Below are 22758 nucleotides of genomic sequence, written 5' to 3' on the forward strand. Positions count from 1 at the left end.
AGTGCCACATTCTAAAAATATGCTGGGTTGTTTCAACAGCAATCTGGATAGAAAATAGATAACCCCATTTGTTGTGTTAAAATTTTCTACTGTAACAACATTTTGGTTTGCGCATATTTTAGCAAAAATTTGAGCGTTTTAAAGTACAGAAGTCAGGCCTTGTTTGCATTTGTGTTGGTAAAAGCATACAATAATGTCATACTGGGTGCAAAGATCCAAAAACAGCATAAAATGGCTGCCAGTTAGTAGCAGAGTTAACTGACTGATTATCTACAAAGCTTTTTTTTGTGGCAGTTTGCATTAAAAATTATTTTAGTCAATAAGAATTCCATGTTAAGAAGTTATTCCCTGAAAAATTAATACCTCACCCAAAACCACACTGCAAAGTGTGGCTCTGTTGTGTAAATGGATCCTGTTCTAACAGAGAGTTAATGCAATGTCAGTGTCAGTATGTCTCCCATGCGGTCTGTGACTTTCCAATAAAGGGATTTCCATATGCACTGATCACCACAGAGCTCTTTCACTCATTCTCAGGTTGCTTTAAAAAGCCCCATTAGGATCTGACATAAACATAACTAGCTGACCAAGCAAACAAAATAACCCATTAAAAAGAGCATTTTCAAATGATATTACAAGCTAAGAAAAATTACTATCAAATGATTTTGTCCCACGTACTTGCAAGTTGCATTTATATGTTGTGTATTTCCCATAAATATAAAGTAATTTTACACTATAGGACAGATTTAGTATTAGTTTGTTCCTACTGTTAAGATTAATTAAATGTGTAAAATTTTTAAAGAGATTGTTTTTTTCACACTTTATATATTATTTTTATTTTCATATTTTTTCAATTTCATAAACATTTTTTTTTAGCAGGGACAATGCAATAAATCATTGCTTCAATTTTAAGCAGATGCTCCACATATTCCCTAACCGGAACCACTTTATTAGGTACACCTGTCCAACTGCTTGTTAATGCAAATTTCTAATCAGCCAATCACATGGCAGCAACTCAATGCATTTAGGCATGTAGACATGCAGTTCAAACCAAGCATCAGAATGGGGAAGAAAGGTGATTTAAGTGACTTTGAACATGGCATGGTTGTTGGTGGAGAGTGGAGAGGAGAATGGCCTGACTGGTTGGAGCTGATAGAAAGCCAACAGTAACTCAAATGACCACTCGTTACAACCAAGGTATGCAAGAGTATCTCTGAACGCACAACATATCCAACCATGAGGCGGATGGGCTACAGCAGCAGAAGATCACACTGGGTGCCACTCCTGTCAGCTAAGAACAGAAAACTGAGTCTACAATCCGCACAGGCTCACCAAACTTAGACAATAGAAGATTGGAAAAACCTTGCCTGGTCTGATGAGTCTCGATTTCTGCTGCGACATTCGGATGGTTGGGTCAGAATTTGTCGTCAACGACATAAAAGTATGGATCCATCCTGCCTTGTATCAATGGTTCAGGCTGCTGCTGGTGGTGTAATGGTGTGGGGGATATTTTCTTGGCACACTTTCGGCACATTAGTCAAGTCAAGATAATGTTTATTTATAAAGCGCTTTTTAAAAACAACAAGTCCTTACCAAAGTGCTGTACACGCATACACTATCTAAAACAAAGGACAAATACAACAGACATAAAACTCTCATATGGTATTAAAAGCCAAAGAGTAAAAATGGGTTTAAGACTAGATTTAAAAACAGAAAGCGTTGTGGCCTGCCTTACATGGAGAGGCAAATTATTTCAGAGTTTGGGGGCCACCACTGCAAAGGCACGGTCCCACCTGGTTGGAACAGCCAAAAGTAGCTGATCGGCACTTATAAGTACCCTTGATGGAGTGTACAATTAGATTAATGATGACAAGTATATTGGTGCTAATCGGGCATTACTAGATGTCTAAAACTAGAATCTTAAAATGTATCCTAAACTGTACAGGAAGCCAGTGAAAAGAAGCCAGTATGGGTGTAATGTGCTCCCGATTGGTGTCCCCGTTAGCAAACGAGCAGCAGCATTCTGCACCATCTGCAGACAAGTAAGGGAGGCATGGCTAATAACCACATAGAGGGCATTACAATAATCTAGCCGAGTTGAGATAAAAATTTATATAATCTTTTTAAAGTCGTTAAAAGACAGAAAATTTGGAAAATTGCCTCAACTGGAAAAAAATAGGTTTAATTACTAAATCCAGTTTATCCAGTTTGAAGTCACTATCATAGTCACTACATAATAACGGCCAGATTTTTTACATTAGGTTTTATAAAAGGATTTAACACACCAAGATCCAGACAATCCTGAGATCCCCCAGATCCAAATACCACCACTTCTGTCTTTTCTTCATTGCACATTGACAAATTTTGTGCCAACCAAGATTTAATGTCCTTAATGGCCCGTTTCCACTGAGTAGTACGGTACGGTTCTGTACGCTTTTATGGCCGTTTCCACTGTCAAAGGGTATCTTAAAGTGAACCGTACCATACCACTTTTTGGTCACCCTTTGCAAAGGGTACCAAGGTTACCAAAATGTGGAGCTAGACGTGCAGCTGAACGCTATTGGTTTACAGAGATACGTTATTCACTAGCGCAACAAGCCAGAATGAAAACAAAGGAACCGCCATGTTTTAAATACACAGCTGAGACATTACACCGTAATAATATATACATATAATAACGAGCCATGGTCGACCCAAGCTCAAACAAACCTTATCGTCGTCTTAATGAACAGCCACAAAGCCAAGAAGAAGTGCAAATTCTACCCTGTGCCACTTAGGTTTTTACGAGCCAGTCTAAAGCGTGAGTGGTTTCGCTTTCTTGCTTGCGCTCGCGTCTATTTTTGAAACAACAAACTTCTTGAGCTGATGATAATAAAGTGATCTTGATTATTGACGTGCTTTTGAAACCCGATCATTTCAGAAACTGACATCCCTTTATTAATCTGGGGTCACCACAGCGGAATAAAGCGCCATGTGAACAAACTGCCATGTTTAAATATTATCATCATGTTTTGGACTATTATGAATGCGGAATGATGGAATTACTCTCTAACAGAGGTTACATGTGCTGGTAATGTTAAAGACACATAAGAGGTTTGCACTGACTGTGGGCTATATTTCATGTTGTTTTTGAACCTAAATAAGGACTAAATGTATGCTGTGTGTAGTTTTTCTGTAAGTGGTAACATATCAGAGACTGCAAGGGTCTATATGTGCTCATATATGTTGCATTTATTTTATTTATTTTATATAATTGCAGACGTTACAGTAATCTATTTCACACTGTCATTGATCTGCAGTTATAATCAAATCATGTTCAAAGCTGTGCATCATCTGCATAAAAATTAAATGAAAACAGAATAGGTCCAAGAATGGAACTTTGAGGCACTCCACATGAGAGAGGTGCTGACGAAGACACAAACTCCCTTAGGCGAACAGAGAAGTTTCTGTCAGATAAATATGACCAAAACCATTCCAAGGCAATACCCTTAATACCAACACAGTGCTCTAAACGAGAAACTAATATCTTACGGTCTACTGTATCAAAAGCAGCTTAGTACCAATTGAGCATCGTGTTGACGCCACAGCCTATCTGTGTATTGTTGCTGACCATGTCCATCCCTTGATGACCACAGTGTACCCATCTTCTGATGGCTACTTCCACCAGGATAACGAGCCATGTCATAAAGCGCAAATCATCTCAGACTGGTTTCTTGAACATGACAATGAGTTCACTGTACTCAAAGGGCCTCCACAGTCACCAGATCACAATCCAATAGAGCACCATTTGGATGTGGTGGAATGGGAGATTCGCATCATGGATGTGCAGCCGACAAATCTGCAGCAACTGTGTGATGCTATCATGAGAAACATTTCCAGTACCTTGTTGAATATATGCCATAAGGGATTAAGACAATTCTAAAGGCAAAAGAGGGTCCAACCCAGTACTAGCAAGATGTACCTAATAAAGTGACCAGTGAGTGTAGGCTTCCAGCCAAAAGCTTCATAAAGGTTTAGTATTTTTATTCTTTAATATCTTTGTGAATTTGAAATTACGGTTAATATACGTTCAATTTTAGGGACAGATATACAATTTGTATCCTGAAAATGAACACATTTCTTTTGCTTTTGGAACGATGCGAGGGCAAATAAAATCAATGACAGAATTTAAAATTTTCCATAAAAATATTTTTTAATAAAGGTAAAGGCTACTCACACTTATTTAGTATGTATAAACAGGAAAAATACTTTTTTTTTTAAATGTTAACAAAGGCTCATGATCGTTTTTTCTTATTAACATCCATCCAAAAGGGTGGAGATTCTAATGAACATTAATAGAGAGGTCCGGCATCTTAGGAGTGACAGACAAACCCCTCCCATTCTGTCTGCTTTTTCACACACACACAGACACACACGCATCCAAACACAGTTACACATTCAGTCTTGCATGTCTGGACATCATGATCAATAAGGAGTCCCAGTCTTCAGACCACCTTACAGTAGCCTCACGCAGAGGGGTAAGCAAATATACATTTTATCAGCATGACTGATATATGCATGAATGTATTTTGCATTTGATATTTCCTTGCAATATTAGTGCAAGTAAGAGATGATGGAACAAGGTTCAGACTTTGAGGGTTCAGATTGATTGTATTATAACATATTAACTAATGTGAGGTCTCTGTACTTGAACAAATCTCTATGAAATTGCAATTTTATTACATGTTATTTAGAATGATAATTTAAATATTTTAAAAATATAAAGTACCAGGTGTCAAATGTCAAATATCACGTGCTTTGAATGAGCAAACAGAAGCTGTATTGATTCTATGAGTTGATTCTTGTGTTCAAACTGCTAACCAAATTAGAAACTATAATATATGTTCTGGTAAGAGGATACTGATTAAATACATGTGCATATTTATGTCATTGAGTAATGTACACATACATACAAAAGTACTGGGTGTGCTTTTAAAGGAGATAACAATCCAGTGATTGACAGAGCCCCTGTGGGCTTGACAGTTTAAGGATTTCTTCTTCAAACATTTCAAAAATATGTTTTCACAAGGATTTTTAAACAAGTAATGAGCGATTTCTCAAGGAATTTTTTTCTAATGGTTCTTGACATCAACAAATAGCCTTCTTCATATAAAAAGTGTTTCGTCAGTTAATATACTGTACATAGTATGAATTAATATAGATGAAAGCATATATTACAGTACTGCTTGATATCATCAAAACAGTTTGACTAAAGGCTGCATAAAAGTACATTAAACCCCAGCCCAAAATAATGTATTCTCCCTCACATTGTTTAAACTTTTATGAAATGCTGTTCTGTTGAACACAAAAGAAGATAATTTGAAAAATGCTGGTTGTTCTATTGAGTTCCACTGTAGGAAAACATACTATGGAAGTGAAGCCTTTTTTTGTAACACTTTATAATTGCACACTATGAACAATTTATTAAGCATTAGCAAATAGAGAATTCATTATTTGTTAAGCATTAACTCTACATTAATAAACGTTAGTAAGCAGTTTATAACTGCAGCTAATAATGCTGTATAATTAACTTACAACCACAGTTATAATGTGCTTATTAATTGTACTTTCATACTTTGTTAATGGTTTATTTTTCATTACTAAATTAAGTATTGCATTATTTACAAACCAGTTATTTAAGCATAGTTGGTTGTTTTTAAGATCATTCAGAATGAGTTAGTAAATTATTTATAAACTATTCAAATTAACATTTGTAATTCTTACTATTCAGGCGTATACTAATAGTTCATTTGTATGTTAATAAATGTTTTATTAACTCAACTTCATGCTGTTTTGTGACCAAATCTAAAGTGAGGACTATTTATGCTTCATAAATCCCTAATAAATGACAATCAAAGGCTCATCAAATCAAAGAACGACATTGATCATTTCTATTCATTTGAAGATACACAAATGAAACTGTACTTCAAAAGAAAAATAAATCTTTGCAACTTTATCTAAAATCAAACTACTGTACAGTTTAAACATTGCATCCTATTATACAGGGTGGGCCATTTATATGGATACACCTTAATAGTATGGGAATGGTTGGTGATATTAACGTCATGTTTGTACATTAGTATATTTGAGGGGGCTCATGAAAGATTAAAGTTTCATTAAAACCAAGCACACCATTGTTTTTCTTGTGAAATTCCCAATAAGTTTGATGTGTCACATGACCCTCTTCCTATTGAAAAAACAAAAGTTGGATCCAAGATGGCCGACTTCAAAATGGCCACCACGGTCACCACCCATCTTGAAAAGTTTGCCCCCTCACATATACTAATGTGCCACAAACAGGATGTTAATATCACCAACCATTCCCATTTTAATAAATTACTGTACTGTTTAAACATTGCATCTTATTATATTGTTAAATTTTTATATTGTTGTTGTTTTATTCAGTTTTATGTCGTATTTTGACACTCTTGTTATTCAGCAATGTTTAAACTTTACAGTAATTTTACTTTTTTAGATAAGATTGCAAAAATGTATTGTTCAATTGTTACCAAGACTTTAATTGTCATTTATAAGGGATTTATAAATCATAAAAAGTCCACACTAGATTAGGTCACAAAACTGCATGAAGTTGAGTTAATAAAGCATTTATTAACATACATAGTAACCATTAATATATGCCTGAATAACAAGAAATATAAACGTTGATTTCAATAGTTTATTAATTATTTACTAACTCATTCTGAATTATCTTATAAACCTCCAACTACTCTTAAATACAAATGATTTGGAAATAATTCAATACTTAATTGAGTAATGAAAAATAAATCATTAACAAAGTATGAAAGTAGAATAATTAAGCACATTATAAATGTGGTAATAAGTCAGGAATACAGCATTTGTAGCTTCAGTTATAAACTGCTTACTAACGTTTATTAATGTAAAGTTAATGCTTAACAAATAATGAGCTCACTAGATGTTAATGCTTATGAAATGATTCATAGAGTGTAGTTATTATAAAGTGTTACCAAACTAAACCTTACTCCGGTTTATGTGCAGGGTATCCACAGGGTCTTAAAAAGTCTTAAAATGTCTTAAAATAAAATTTTAGACCTTAAAAAGTCTTAGATTTACCGTAATAGTGTGGTGTAGGTCTTAAATCTTTTTTAAACAGGTCTCATTTTTCCTTTGTTCTTGTATACCTACCCAATCTGACCAACACCCATCCAATCACCAACAATCCATCTCAATAAAACTTTCATTCTTTTTGGCTTACTCCCTTTATTAATCAGGGGTCGCCACAGTGGAATGATCCACCAACTTACTCAGCATATGTTTTACACAGCAGATGCCCTTCCAGCTGCACCCTAGTACTGGAAACACCCATACACTACGGCCAATTTAGCATATTTAATTCACTTATACCATGTCTTTGGACTGTGGTGGAAACTGCAGCACCTGGAGGAAACACACGCAAATATGGCGAGAACATGCAAACTCCACACAGAAATGCCAATTGACCCAGCCGGGGCTTGAACCAGCGATCTTCTTGCTGTGACGCGATCTTGCTACCCACTGCGCCAACAACACACCTCATTAAAACTTTATATTTAAGAATGTCATTTTTAACTCTATTTACCATAATTTTTTAATTCTTTTTACAATAACACTTTTTTCTCCATGTATTTACTGCTGCGGAAGCTGACATGGACCGACTCTTGTGCATACATTTAGTTTATTATAGTTTTTAAAACCTTTTTATTTTTATTTTTAAGAAAGGTTATGTTGAAACAAAATGTATGTATACAACTAGAGTTTGCTTGTTTGACACAATATTTAAAATACTTTTTTCAGAATTAACTATTTATTTCTTAAATTATTAAGTTATAAATATTATATTATTAAATTTATTAAATAAATAAAAAACTCCTTAACGTTTAGCCCTGTACGAGTCTAAATATTATGAGTTTCATTCATAATGGTCATAAAAATGTCTTAGAAACTCTTACATTTAACTTGCTGAAACCTGCAGAAACCCTGAATTGTGTTTTTTTTATTGATTTCTTTTCAAATCAAATTAGAAATCCATGTAATCCATGTTTAATTTTCTATCAGAACCTTTAGTTTAAGGGTTTGGATGGGAATCCCATTTAACACATTTGTTTGTATCTTTTGTCTGTAGGTAAGGATGGCAAAAGTGGCTGTTGTTTTAGCTGCCGCTTTTATGCTTGCCAGCATAGCAGTTATCATTTCTATAGCAGTTGTACAGACCCATAAGAAGACTTATGTTTCTCGTGGACTTAAGGTAATGTAATAAAATCTGAGCATGCAGTTCAAGTGCGAACCTGTTAAACTGACCAACAAATTGAGTCTCCTTTAGGGTGTGTAAAATGATGAGACATAAAAGCTTAATTGTTGTAAACTGGTGACATAAATCATTCAAGAATTGTATTTCCTTAATTATTCATTACTCTTATTATATTATAATAAGTCTTTTTACTAATTACACGTGAAAAAAGTTGTTTGTGTTTTCTGCTTATGTAACATTTTCTATTATATCCTGCAAAACTTAACACATCAAGCATATGGACCACTATTCATTTACTAATGAATGACAGGTACAATTCTTTATGCAGTTCCCTACATTAAGCGAAAGCAAACACTGTTTTTTGTAACAGAACGGAAACCTTTTCACGAACACACGCAAAACTTTCAATGGATAATCACCACTGATGGAGTTATTCAATTCATTCAACGCTGATTCTTCTGAGTCATAAGGCTAATCCTTGATTTTTTTTTTCCAAACGGAAGAATGTGCTTTTGTTTTGTCTCTTCCAAAAGAGCTTCAGGCAATTAGACATGTCTGTTCTTGAGTACTCATGATTTAGACCATGGCAAATGTCTATTCATCAATGTATTTTGTGAAGAGTGCAAATGAATAAGGTCTTTATGGTCTTGCCAGCTTTAGAAGTTGCCTTCACATAGTTACTGTAATGGTGTCATTCTTCACTTCTGTCGCTCTCTTTTTCTCCAGTATGGCATTGTTTTGGATGCAGGCTCTTCCAGGACTACCGTTTATCTCTATGAATGGCCTGCAGAGAAGGAAAACAACACTGGGGTTGTGAGTCAGACAACTAAGTGTCAAGTTGAAGGTAAAAGCCAACTTCAAACTATGGAAGTCTTAGATGCATAAATGTGCAGGCTTGATTTTTTACACTATCAGAAATAAAGATACAATAGCTTTCACTGAGGCAGTACCCTTTCAAAAGGTACCCTTTTACAGTGCATCTGGAAAGTATTCATAGCACTTCACGTTTTATAAGTAATATAAACATAATTATTTAGGCAGTCAGTTGAATTTAGTTTAAAATATGTTATGCAATGTATATACACAACCCCAAATCAGAAAAAGTTAAGACAGTAAGGAAAACACAAATAAAAAAAAGAAAGTTGTGATTTCCAAATTTACTTTCACTTGTATTTAATTGCAGACAAGATGAACACAAAATATTTTATTTCAACTTTATTTCATTTGTAAATATACATCCTTTCCTGTTATTCAGACCTGGGCTAGTAATCAGGTAAACAGGTTAAATAATGATGTGATTTAAAACAGGTGACATCAACAGGTGATTTTAATTATGATTTGGTACAAAAGCAACACACAAAGTTATACTATGTACCACAATACATAGTTATATCCACAAATACAAATTAAAACTGTACTGTGCCAAAAGAAAGCCCTATGTTAACAATGTCCAGAAGCGCCATCGACTTCCAACCCAGGCTCATTCTGAAAACGTAGTCCCGAGGACGTTTCTGGAGACCGCGAAATACGTCCTGGGAGGTACGTATTTTTGCAGTTTTTGGTTTTCGCGAATCCGCGAGAGGCCGATGTGTGCGCCTTTTTGGCTTCTCGGACGTCTCCCACGAGTGCCATTCGCGCCCGCGCTGTTCTTGCGCAAACCCACCAGAGGCCGCTGTTGAACGAACGTCTGTCTGTCCGACTGGCTGAACGATTGACTGGGTGACCGGCCAAGCGGCCAGCCGACCCACCTTCCTCCTTCCCTGAACCCAACCGATTTTACCGATCGACCCGCCTGCCCTAAACCCAACCAACGATTTGCAAAAGCCATCTGGAAAAAAAAAAAGCCCTCGTCCGTTTTTTTTTTTTTTTTACGACGTTTTCGGATTTTACCACATTCTCACCCTGTTATGAACCTCTTCGCTTTATTTCTTGGATTCTGTTTTAGTCTTACCTGATTTCTGGAACCGCTCTTCCCCGGACTCAAACCCAGTCGTCGTCATCGTGGTCAGCTCCTCTCTGCGTCTCAAGTTCGCCGACGTACAGGACGAGCTAACCGGATAAACTGGTTGCAGCGGGAAAGCTCTCCACACGAAGGTAAGCGGTCAGCCGGCGAGCGCTAAAAGGAACGGCGTCATACCGTCCCACAGCGTTCACTTAAAAAACGAAATGCAGCCATACGTACCTCCGGCTCCATAATTCGCGGTCTCCAGAAACGTCCTCGGGACTACGTTTTCAGAATGAGCCTGGGTTGTCGACTTCTCTGGGCTCTGAGGCATCTGGAATGGACCATCACACAGTGGAAAGTGTACTGTGGTCAGATGAATCAGTATTTCAGGTTTTTTTTTTGGAGAAATAGGCGGCGTATGTTCCCGACTACAGAAAAAAAGGATCATCAAGCAACAAGTCCAAAAGCCAGGGTCTGTCATGGTATGAGGTTGTGTTAATGCCCTTGGCAAAGGTAACTTTCATTTCTGTGATGGCACCATTAAAGCGGAATGAATCGGCAACTTGTCCAGCATATGTTTTACGCAGCAGATGCCCTTCTAGCTGTGAACCATCACTGGGAAACATCCATACACACTTATTCACATGCATACACTAGGGACAATTCAGCTTACCCAATTCAACTGTACCGCATGTCTTTGGACTTGTGGGGGAAACCAGAGCACCAGGAGGAAACCCACACGAACACAGACGGGGCTTGAACCAGTGACCTTCTTGCTGTGAGGTGATCGTGCTACCCATTGCACCACCGTGACGCCCGCTTATATTATTATATATATTTTTATACATTTTGCTCAATATAAGCTACTTGTTTACTACTATTTACTAACCAATAAATAGTTAAATGCAGTGACAGAATAATAATGTAACTGAATATGCAATGAATATACAAGAGAATGTATGTTCTCTATACAAATAGAGAACATGGATCTATTATGAAACACTGGTGTAAGTTTACGGAGGGCCGCAGCTCTGCACAGTTTAGTTCCAACACTAATTATACACACCTGATCAAACTGAGTACTTCAGGCTTGTTTGAAACACACAGATAAGTGTGCTGAAGCAGGCTTGAAACTAAACTTTGCAGAGCAGCAACCCTCTAGAAACTGAATTTGACACCCCAGTTATAAAATATGTGTGTTTTCCAGGCCCTGGAATTTCAGATCTTGGTTTAGATGAAGATCAAGACAAAACGACATGGAAAAGCTTACATGAGTGCATAGAAAAGATGACTGAGGCCATTCCTTCCCATCAGCATAACTCGACCCCTGTCTTCCTTGGGGCAACAGCAGGGATGAGGCTCCTACAGTAAGGCTGTTTTCATACCGGTAGATCATTTGCTTTGTTCTGAAACAGGGAATAAAACTGTTATTAGGCTTTTAAAGTTAAAACTTTGTCCAGTTGAGTTTTACAAGGCAACATTTCTTAACAGGAAAAAATGTATCATGTTGTTAAACTTTAATCTCATCGGTCAGACAAACAAGTTTACTCTTTGTTCTAGAATTCTGTTCACATCAGTAATTCATAGTAGATAGATCACAACAATACTCAACAATAATAGAAAGTGTTGGTGCTGTAGCATTTTCAGAACAGGAACAGTATGTCCGTTGGCAGGAACAAGTTATAGGAGTTGTGGGATTTTGGTATGGGAGAGAGCACACAAGGTCAGTCCTCGAGGGGTCTCATACCTTCCATGCACGCATGCACGTTCACTGTAAATGTTTTACCATCAGCAAGCTCTAATCTCACCTGGTTCTTTGTAAGAGAGTTGAGAGGCAGACACCTGCAGGGTCAGGTCACCAGAGGCAGATTGGTGATGGAAATGCAGGTCAAGTACAAGTACAAATTGAAGTGCCCCTTGAGTTTTACTGATCCAGGAGATTACCTCAGGAAAACTTCAAGAAATATACGTTCTATGGTATTTGACCACAATGCAGGTACAGATGTCTCCTGCTCATGTGTAATTGATTCTAACTGCCATCGTACTCTGCTAGGACTTAAAGCCCTTCAAATTCAGAGACTGTTAGGCTTTAAAGGGTTAATTCACCCAAACAATAATCTCAATCATTTTGTTCTTATCCCCTGAAACCTTTTCATTTTTGCAACACAACTTAAGATATTTTAGATGCAGAAAATGAACCAGTCAGAACATACATTTGACTTAGTGGTTCAACTGTTATCATAAAAAGCTCCAAGGGCACTTTTGTGTGCCAAAAAACCTTTGTAGAAACAACTTTGTGTGCCTATATCTTATGCATCAGATCAGTGTCAGAAATGTTTGGTTCTATCTGCAGTGTATTAGAGTCAGTGTCATACAAGTAAGTACTCAGCACAGGCAGCTTAGTGGGGTAATCCAAAAGACAGCAAGGGTCAGGGCAGGTAGCGATCAGTCAAAATTCATAAACAGGCAGTTGTTGAGGCTGGCAGCAAACAATCAGTAAAGGAAGTACAGTCCAAGGGTCTGTAGGCAGCAAACAATCCTTAACAAACTTTAAAGTGTTAGGATACAATGTTTCTCCTTTATAAGGCCAATTAGTTCCAGGTTCTAGAGATGTGATGCCCTAAGACACAGGTGTCAAACTCAGATCTTGGAGGGCCACGGCTCTGCACAACTTTTACCTACTCAAACTGATCAAACTAATTGAGTCCTTCAGGCTTGTTTGAAACCTACAGGAAAGTGTGTTGAAGCAAGGTTGTAACAAAACTGTGCTGGCTGAGGCCCTCAAGGAACTGAGTTTGACACCCTTGCCTTAAGATGTCCACAGATGGTTGAGTCAATATAGCAGCATGCCACTTCCCATCCAGAGATCTTTTATTTCAAGTGTGGCAGATGATTTTTTTTTTAACCCTGGTTGCAATTTTGGAATGTTTTGTTTTGGCTCCCCTGAGTTGAAACAATTATGGGTTTCAGATCTTCTTCCACAAGAAATTGTAGGCTCTTAAATCGCATTGCCACTTGAACCCAATTGACTGCTCTATTAGTAAAGTCCTGTAGTTCCTTCAATATTAACTCTCAACTCAGACATTTACAGGAAAGTAGGAGACCTGCAGGTCCTGTCAACAACCCTCTTCTTCTTAGACTTTGCTCATTGTTAATTCTATCCTGCACCCCAGATTTGACACCAGGCTCTTTCTTTCTCTGGTCAGCCATTTATTTCTTCCATGTCCACTTGTAAGATACTATCACCCTTTCCTATATAGAGCCTGGAATGGCTGGAATAGGAATGTTGAACCTTCTTAAGCTTTTGCTAGGGAATCATCTGCTGTGTTTGGCTAGTCATCTGCACATGTTCATTGGGTTCTAGACTTTAAACCTAGTTTTTCAAAGTTGTTTTGAGGTTTGGCCACACTTATTCTATTCTGTCTTTGCCATTTGTTGGGCAGGCACTTTATTCTTGATTTGGTGATGTTGTTATAATGTTCCATATAGCTTCAACACCAGCAGTGAAGTTCCACTTCAAAAGGGAATATATCAGGTTATGTATGTTACTCAGTATGTATGTTACTCAGTTGAAAAAAGGACAAGATGTGGCAACTCATTGCCTCTTCAGACAATTAGAACTGAACATTTGGTGTGCTTTACCAAAGTAAAATGTTTTAAATTTATGGTTATAGTTAACTATTACAGAAATGTGGTCTCAAGGTGTTATTAAAAGGCGGTATGTATATAGATATGTATATATATATATATATATATATATATATATATATATATATATATATATATATATATATATATATATATATATATATATATATATATATATATATATTTGACACAGTTAAAATTACACTGTATATCTTTGCCAAATCCTTTTTATACAGCATGACAAATGAAGGGAGATCCAACGATGTCCTGAAAAAAATGAAGAACTACCTTAGCTCTCTTCCTTTCAAATTCCAAAATGCTTCTATCATTTCTGGACAAGAAGAAGGCCTTTATGGCTGGATGACTGTCAACTACCTGAAAGGGAATTTCCTAGAGGTCAGTTTATGGGCATGTTTTTTTTTTTCACAGTTGGGATCGTTTCATTTCTTAATAATCTTCATTCTTTTGATTTACTCAGATATTCTCTCATTGCAGTTTCATGTTAAAATAAAAATATATATAATTAACTTAGAAGGTTTCAAGTTTATTCACATACTGTAGTGTTAACCTTTAGAATGGTTGTGTTCTCTTAATGGTATGATAGTTTCATTGCACAACAGTAAGTAATTACAAATGATTTAATCTAAACCAGTAGTGGATAACAGAGCTTAAGCGAACTTTTACAATTTTAAACTTTAATCTGTTTTCAAGAAAAATCTATGGAATGCCTGGATACATCCTCATGGGGCTAAGACAGTTGGGTCATTGGACTTGGGTGGAGCCTCAACACAAATTGCCTTTGCTACTTCTGATGATGCTAAAGGTGAAGATATCATTAAGGTTTCACTCTATGGCTATGAATACAACATCTATACACACAGTTTCCTCTGCTATGGGAAGAATGAAGCCGAGAAGAGAGTTCTGGCCAAACTTGCAAAGGTAGAGTATGCTCTTGTCATTAAAGTAAAACTGATTAAAATCACAATACGAATGCAACAATATTTTTGTCTGAAGTATAAGTAGTAAAGGGTGGAACCATCAGCAATTATACTAAGACATTGATCACAAAAATGCATAAAACCTTTTAAGAAAATCCATTATTGCTGATTCTGAGAGATGCGGTTAAACCCATATAAATGACTCACATTTCCTTGAAAACTGCATGTCAATACTTTTAAAGTAAAAATTTGAAGGGAAGTTGAAATATAGGGAAATAGCAGGTACCTTGGGCAGGTTGATGTATCTTAATATTTACACTGACTGGCCACTTTATTAGGTACACCTGCTCAACTGCTTATTAAGGCACATTTTTATTCAGCCAATCACATGCACCAACTCAATGCATTTAGGCATGTAGACATGGTCAAACAATCTGCTGCAGTCTTGATTTCTGCCATAACATTCGGATAGTTGGGTCAGAATTTGATTTCAACAATATGAAAGCATGGATCCATCCTGCCTTGTATCAATGGTTCAGGCTGGTAGTGGTAGTGTAATGGTGTGGGGGATATTTTCTTGGCACACTTTGGACCCATTAGTACCAATTTAGCATCATGCCAATTCCACAGCCTACCTGAGTACTGTTGCTGACCATGTGCATCCCTTTATGATCACAGTGTACCCATCTTCTGATGGCTACTTCCAGCAGAAAAATGCGCCATGCCATAAAATACGAATCATCCCCGGCTGGTTTCTTAAACATGACAATGAGTTTACTGTACTCAAATGGCCTCCACTGTCAGCAGATCCTAATCCAATAGAGCACCATTTGGATGTGGTGGAACGGGAGATTCACATCATGCATGTGCAGCCAACAAATCTGTCAATATAGATCAAATTGTCTGAGGAATATTTCCAGTACCTTGTTGAATCTATGCCATAAAGGATTAAGGCAGTTCTGAAGACAAAAGGGGGTCCAAACTGGTACTGGTGATGTGCACTTAATAAAGAGGCCGGTGAGGTTTTAGAACCTATATATAGATTTTAAAAACATTTTTTTAACATTCTAATTAAGTTACAGTATATAGATTTATTTTTGAATGATTTTTAGACAATATATTTTCAATGTATGGTTTGTTACTTAATAGTGTGAATTTTACAAAGTGTGACCAACATATTGTTAAAAATAACATTTGTTTATTAGCATCTTTAAAATTGCTCTTTGTATTATTGAAATATACTTTACACGAAGGGGAAAATATCATCAATTCTCTTGCTAATGGAAAACATAAAATATTTAATCTAAGAGTGATTATCTAAAACTCTGCAATGTTCATTTTCATGACTTCCTCTCTTAAATGTGTTTCTTTTTAGGAACCCACCAGCTGGGCTAATGTGAAGCACCCCTGTTTTCCTACTGGCTACAATACCACCATGCTTGCAGAGGAAGTTTTTGGCAGTGAATGTACAAAGAACAATGTTCCTTCAAGATATAACCCAAAGCGTTCAATTACTTTCTTTGGACAGAGCAACCCTGAACAGTGCAAAGCCTTGGTCAGGAGTATCTTTGACCTCACATCCTGCCAGGGAACAGAAAACTGCTCCTTCGATGGAGTTTATCAACCACCGCTGAGTGGAGACTTCACTGTAGGCATTTCTCTAATTTTGTCTAAATCTGTAATAGCCATAATCATAATCAATAATCAATCTCATGTCATTCTAAACTTGTAAGCTGTTATTTATTTATTGTCCTTTTGAATACAAAACAAGAATTTTAAAAAACCTTTTACATAAACCGACAAGGAAAAAAATGCTTTAGAAAATTAAACAGTTTGATCAGTGAATTCCAATGGCTAGATTTACTAATCAGGGCAAATTTGCATAAGAGAGCAATTCCAAAACAGCACAGATGGGCAGACAAATTAAAGATCAAAGGCACAACATCTCATTTACATGTCCACCAACTCAATAATTACCATAGTGGCAAATAAGTAATGGAAAAAAGCTTCATTGCTAAATGCTAAACATAAATGTTTATGTGCTTTAGGAAGGTTAAAAAACAGCATATATTTCTTCGCCGCCGTGTCTGAGTCCACTAGATACTTTCAGAGGTGCACCCATCTTGGTGCACCTATACCTGGATTCAATTCCATCAAGACCAGTTTGATGGGCTGTTGTACGGTGTTGGCAAGAGGATTTCCCCTCTGGCCACCAACAACAGGCACCATGTCACCGTGTCACCGTGTTTTCCAACTCGAGCAATTCACACCAATTCATTCATGCAAATCACATCATTCGCACCGCCTCATTGACTTAACATGTAAATTATCCACGTTTGATGCAACAAGTTTGGAATTCTCAACACACCTATTAGTTGTTAGATCTTAATTACCTGGCCCAGGTGTTTAATTGGATTTGGAGCTGAACTTTTCAGGACCATGGCCCTCCAGGTCTGAGTTTGGACACCCCTGGTATAGTTGTTCTTGCATGTTAGTAGCATTGCTTCCATGCTAATGTGAAGTGAATCTTTTCAAAGATTACAAAAGAAGAAAAAATGTGAATAAGGTACATTTGCATCAAGTTGACAGTGCAGCCGACTGTAGCATTGGTAACTAGGTAACCAACAGTAAACAAGGCAAGCTTGTGTTTATTTGGTAAATGCGTTTCGATTTCTCATTACTTGCATGAACCCTTTTTCGTCCAAAACCACATCAAGACAAACAACATTTTTTTTGCCAATTTAGTCTTACCATCATTCATTTTTTCATGTGATACTTCAAAATGTGCATTAACACAGGCTGATGGCAAATAAATCTCGTTATTCACGCATAAATAGACGCCTAAACATTTTGAGTTTACTCGCTTCATTCCTGCATCAAATTCACTGTCTGCCTGGTGACTCTAGCTTAATTGATAATCGGCTAACATGGATTTTATTGAGAGAATAGCTGTGTTTATGTGCTTTATGAAGGCTGAAAAACAGCGTCAATTTATTTGGAGCCATGTCTGAGTTCATTAGATCCATTTAGAGATGCACCCAGGTCTGTGAGTTCATCAACTTCTCCAGAAACTGTGCCTGGATGATGGAGGCTTTCAGCGGTACATCCGACTGAGCTGAGCCCATTTTTATCAACCGTTGTCTGGTGTTGGCAAGAGGATTTTCCCCCAGACACCAATAACAGGCGCTACGTCATAATCACGCCTCTACAAGAGAAAGCTCCTGATTAGTTAATGTGGCACGAATGTCCACTGAAGTTCAGACTTTCCAACTCAAATGATTTGGGCGAAACGTACGATATGCATGTTAACATAACATGTAAATCACTCGCGCTTGATGCTTTATCCGTGTCTGGTGTGAACGCAGCATAAGGCTGCATGATTAATCGAAGGCTATTTTTATGCTCATTTTGGCAGTTAAACTGGCTCTGTAATCAGCCATAAATCTCCAGCAGCTGTTTTCAGATGGAGAAGAGTTAACTACACAGAGTTATAGTTCACTGACAAGCTATGCAAAAGATTATTTAATCAGTGCGATTCTCAAATCAAAGAGAATTGTTTTGCGATTTGACAGCTTTTGAGTCACTTCTTAGTGACCTACAGCTTTGTGTTGCTACAAACATGTGAAAATAAGTTCCAATCCCATTTCTATTTTTGTACCCCTACCTCCACCCCTTCCCCTTTGCCCTTGAAACAGTGTGAAGGGGAAGGGCTTCAAAAATTGCCCCTGAGAAATGGCTGCAGCCTCTGCACACGTCATCATATGTCATCGCAATCTCTTACTACATATGAGATTGATGATGGCGACTGCTTTAATTATTCCAGTTGCATTATTTTTTTGGTATTTATCTTTAGGAAATCCCTGAAGGCAACGATATAATGTAATCCTAATGATATAGTGTGGCAATAAGATCGCAACTATACTGCACATTTACACAGTGGCCATATTCATCTGTGTAAACACATGAAAAAAAACACTGGATATTCGAGTGTCAAATGTGAAAGTATGTTGTGGGATTCCTATACAGGAGTTATTATTATGGATTATAGATAACAACCTTTAGAGTTTTTTATTTGAATCATTTTTTAAAAAGCATGATGGTAAAACACGAACGGCATTATGAATGTATTAAAACATATGTTTGTCTGTTGTAAAAATTTGTAATAATGACAAAAAATACGAATTTGTGCATCTCCTGACTTCCGTGTGTAGCCATGTTGCTATTGTAGATGGTGTATTCTGGGAAGTTTTTGTACCCCTTCTTTTTTGTGTGCGCTCCTGAAAAATATCAGTTTCAAGGGCTATTTAGCCTTCCCCTTAGCCCTATGCCTTCAAGCTAAAGAGAATTGGGACACCCCTACTCAATTGTAGTGGAAGGGCTAAGGGGTAGAATTGGGATTGGGCCTAAATACCACATTTAACAGCGAATTTACTCCTAACTCACCTCATAACTTCAGTCAATGTTTGAAATAAATACTTCTGTGAGATGATTCTTTAGTTGTGTGTTTTAAGGTCATGTTGCAAATTAATGAAAGCAGTAAAATCATCCAAGTAGCTATGGCTGCACCCTAGAGACTTCCGAGTGGAAGGGATTACACTGCAATGTAATGTACAGTCCACTTGGAGCTCAAGTTCCCGTCACTTGGAGCTGGCTCCGGCTTCCGTTTATACCCTTCTCAAATCATCTGCTCTAATCTGTCTCTTCTTAGTGGCATATTTGCAGTTTCTGTGCAAGAGTGCCTTCTGGGCTTCGGAGAAGATTTACTACCGTTCACAGAGCTGTGTTTTCCTCACAAGATGTGCATGAGAATTACAGCTTTTGCTGAATCACGTTCTTGACTTAATTTTAATTAAGTGCGGCCCTAATGAAAACCCAGCTAGTGTGACCAAAAGTTGTGACATTTAACCAGTGGTGCATTGCACATATTATTTGGTGAACTGTTTCTTTCAGCGATATCTATTAAACACACATTGCTTTTGTTTGTTTTAGGCCTATGCAGGGTTCTACTGGACTGCTTTGGCTTTAAAAGTGAATGGTTCCAATAGCATGGAGAAATTCAACACAAACATGAAGCTCTTCTGCTCAAACGATTGGAAAAATGTGAGTACTGCAGGAAAATATAGACTGGGGGGAATGACTGTTGTGATCCTTTGAGTGATATTGATGTATACAATCAATAAATCTGCCTTTTAATGTCTCCCGCCTTTCCTAACCACCAACACCACTGCTCTCTCGGCTCTTTAGCTCAAGCAGAACTACGGGAACAAAGACAGCCATCTCAAGTCCTTCTGCTACTCTGCAAATTATGTGCACACCATTCTTGCAGATGGTTACAAATTCAACACAGACAACTGGGAAAATCTGGAGTTTAGCAAAGAGGTATGTTACATTTCATGCTTATAGTGGAATTTATAAGGAGTTGAATTGTAATATGGTCTGGTTTACAAATCTCATCATTAGAATATTTTTAGAAGCTGAATGAATGTTATAAGGGTATATTAAGTTTTTTATAGCATCATTTAGCTTCAATATGTTAATACAGTTTCCTAAAAAAAGAATAAACCTTTGTAGAGTTGGACAAAATAATTGGCAATAAAAACAATTGCCCTATTAATGTTTTGTTTTTTTTAGTCAGGCTCAATCACCATAATTTCAAGAACGAATGACTGACAGATTGATTGATTGATTGATTGATTGATTGATTGATTGATTGATTGATTGATTGATTGATTGATTGATTGGTTGATTGATTGATTGACTGATGTGTTGTCATTATGCTTAATGATTTTTATAACTTGAAAATGAGTAATGAGACAAAGTTATCATTTTAAAAACAATTGCCCTAATAAATAAATGTCTTGGTTTCAGTACAAGTTAAGCTCAATTACCATCATTTCAATGAATGAATGACTGACTAGATAGATGGATGGATGGATTGATTGATTGATTAATTGATTGATGTGTTGTTATTGTGCTTAATGATTTCTGTAACTTGAAAATGAGAAATGGGCCAAATTTATAATTTGTACAAAATTATTTACAATGAATTATGCCACAGACATTGACCTTATTAACATTTAAAATTGGTCTTGGCATAATTTAAAACAATTTTCAGTCAAAAAATATGTAGCTAAGAAATAACTAAATTTGTTAGCAAATTTGCACACACAGAAATCATTTGCATTTTGCCCTGTACAAGTGTGAAATTTAAATCATACACTGCACAAAATGATTTTCTTACTTAGATTTTTTTGTCTTGTTTCTAGTCTCTTAAAACTCTTAAATCAAGAATAATTTAAAACATTTTGTTTTAGGAAACAATATGCCAATATTAAGTGAGTTTTTCCTTAAAACAAGCAAAATAATCTGACAATGGGGTAAGCAAAATAATTTATTAAGTAAGTATTTGTAATCTACTGTATAAAGTAAAAAAGTCAAAAAGAAAAAAAAAAGATTTTGCTCACCCCATTGGCAGATTATTTTGCTTGTTTTAAGAAAAAAACTCACTTAATATTGGCAAATTATTTCTAAAAAGAAGTATATTTTGCTGGACTAGAAACAAGACAAAAAATCTAAGTAAGAAAATCATTTTTTGCACTGTAAAGATCTTAAAAAGATCTTATAAAATGTCTTAAACTTGACTTGGTAAATTAATGTCAAAAATCTGCCAATAGCAAATTAGTTTGATCCAAAACTCATCCTGTGTCTCTTTGTGTTGCATAGGTAAATAATACCAGTATAGCCTGGTCCCTGGGCTATATGCTTGCACTTTCCAACATGATCCCAGCCGAAGGGAAAATCATCAAGCTACCCATTAACAATGTTCTCTTTACTGGCCTCCTCCTGCTGTTTTCTGCTATGACTATTATCACCCTCACATACCTTGTCATTGCACTGGCGCGCTACTGTTATTGAGGTTTTGTCTGTCCGAAGTTCTCATATGCAGAACTAATGTCCTACTTAGGGAGGTTTAGTAAAACCAGGAGAGACACCGATGTGTCTGTGTAGATGTTCCTGCCAGAAAAGGATTTTAATTTTGAAACCTGAAGGTCTTGAAAGTCTTGAAAGTGTTAAGATTAAAGTGACACCTGATGATAATTGCGAGTTCAAATCTGCATTAAATAATATTTTGTTCAAACGAAAGTTCACAGGTCTTTGAGATCAGAAATACAGTGGCAAAATCTTGTTCTGTACGGTAGATCTGAATGAGGATACTGAAAACAAAGTAAAGGTTTTAGTATATATAGAGTAAATGTATCTACTATTGTCATGGCAGTCTGATTATTGTATGTAATGTCTGTCTTATTCAATTGCATCATGTTTTATGTGCCTCTTACGCATATATTTCTGCATGTGCTATTCAGCACACATTGTTTTTGGATGAAAATATGTCAGTACTATAAATAAATAAATGTTATGGTTCCTAACTGAGAGAGCAGCGAAGTTTGATTATTATTGGATAATAAGTTATCTAAGGCTGAGAGTTTCAAACTTAGGTATGTGATCCAACAAGGCAATGCTGGGAAAATTTGGGAGAATAGATCGTTAAAAAAGGAATAGATCTGGGGTCGCCACAGCGGAATGAACCACCAACTTTTTTATGCAGTGGATGCCCTTCCAGCTGCAACCCATCACTGGGAAACACAAAAACACTTAATAACACACATACACTACGGACAATTTAGCCTACCCAATCCACCTGTACTGCATGTCTTTGGACTGTGGGGGAAACCAAAGCACCCGGAGGAAACCCACGCGAATGCAGGGAGAATATGCAAACTCCACACAGAAACGCAAACTGTCCCAGCCGAGGCTCGAACCAGCGACCTTCTTGCTGTGAGGCAACCAATCATGAAGAAGTATGTTTAAGAAGGCTGATTGCTAGTTGTTCTTCTCCAGCAGGAGAAGAACCTGCTCCCTACTGT

The 22758-nt window shown here is 36.7% G+C and overlaps 1 protein-coding gene across 1 annotated transcript; it reads left to right on the top strand.

The window, feature by feature from the left end:
- Nucleotides 1–4415: 4415 nt before the first annotated feature.
- On the top strand, nucleotides 4416–21826 carry entpd3 (ectonucleoside triphosphate diphosphohydrolase 3). Its single transcript, XM_056475334.1, has 10 exons — nucleotides 4416–4514; nucleotides 8177–8299; nucleotides 9029–9146; nucleotides 11455–11614; nucleotides 14132–14291; nucleotides 14607–14834; nucleotides 16209–16481; nucleotides 19823–19933; nucleotides 20078–20212; nucleotides 21557–21826. The coding sequence occupies exons 1-10, from the start codon at nucleotides 4458–4460 to the stop codon at nucleotides 21746–21748; spliced, it is 1557 nt and encodes a 518-aa protein (XP_056331309.1). The 5' UTR covers nucleotides 4416–4457; the 3' UTR covers nucleotides 21749–21826.
- Nucleotides 21827–22758: the final 932 nt, after the last annotated feature.

This window comes from Danio aesculapii, chromosome 16 (genome assembly GCF_903798145.1).
Source record: "Danio aesculapii chromosome 16, fDanAes4.1, whole genome shotgun sequence".
NCBI classification, from domain to species: Eukaryota; Metazoa; Chordata; class Actinopteri; order Cypriniformes; family Danionidae; genus Danio; species Danio aesculapii.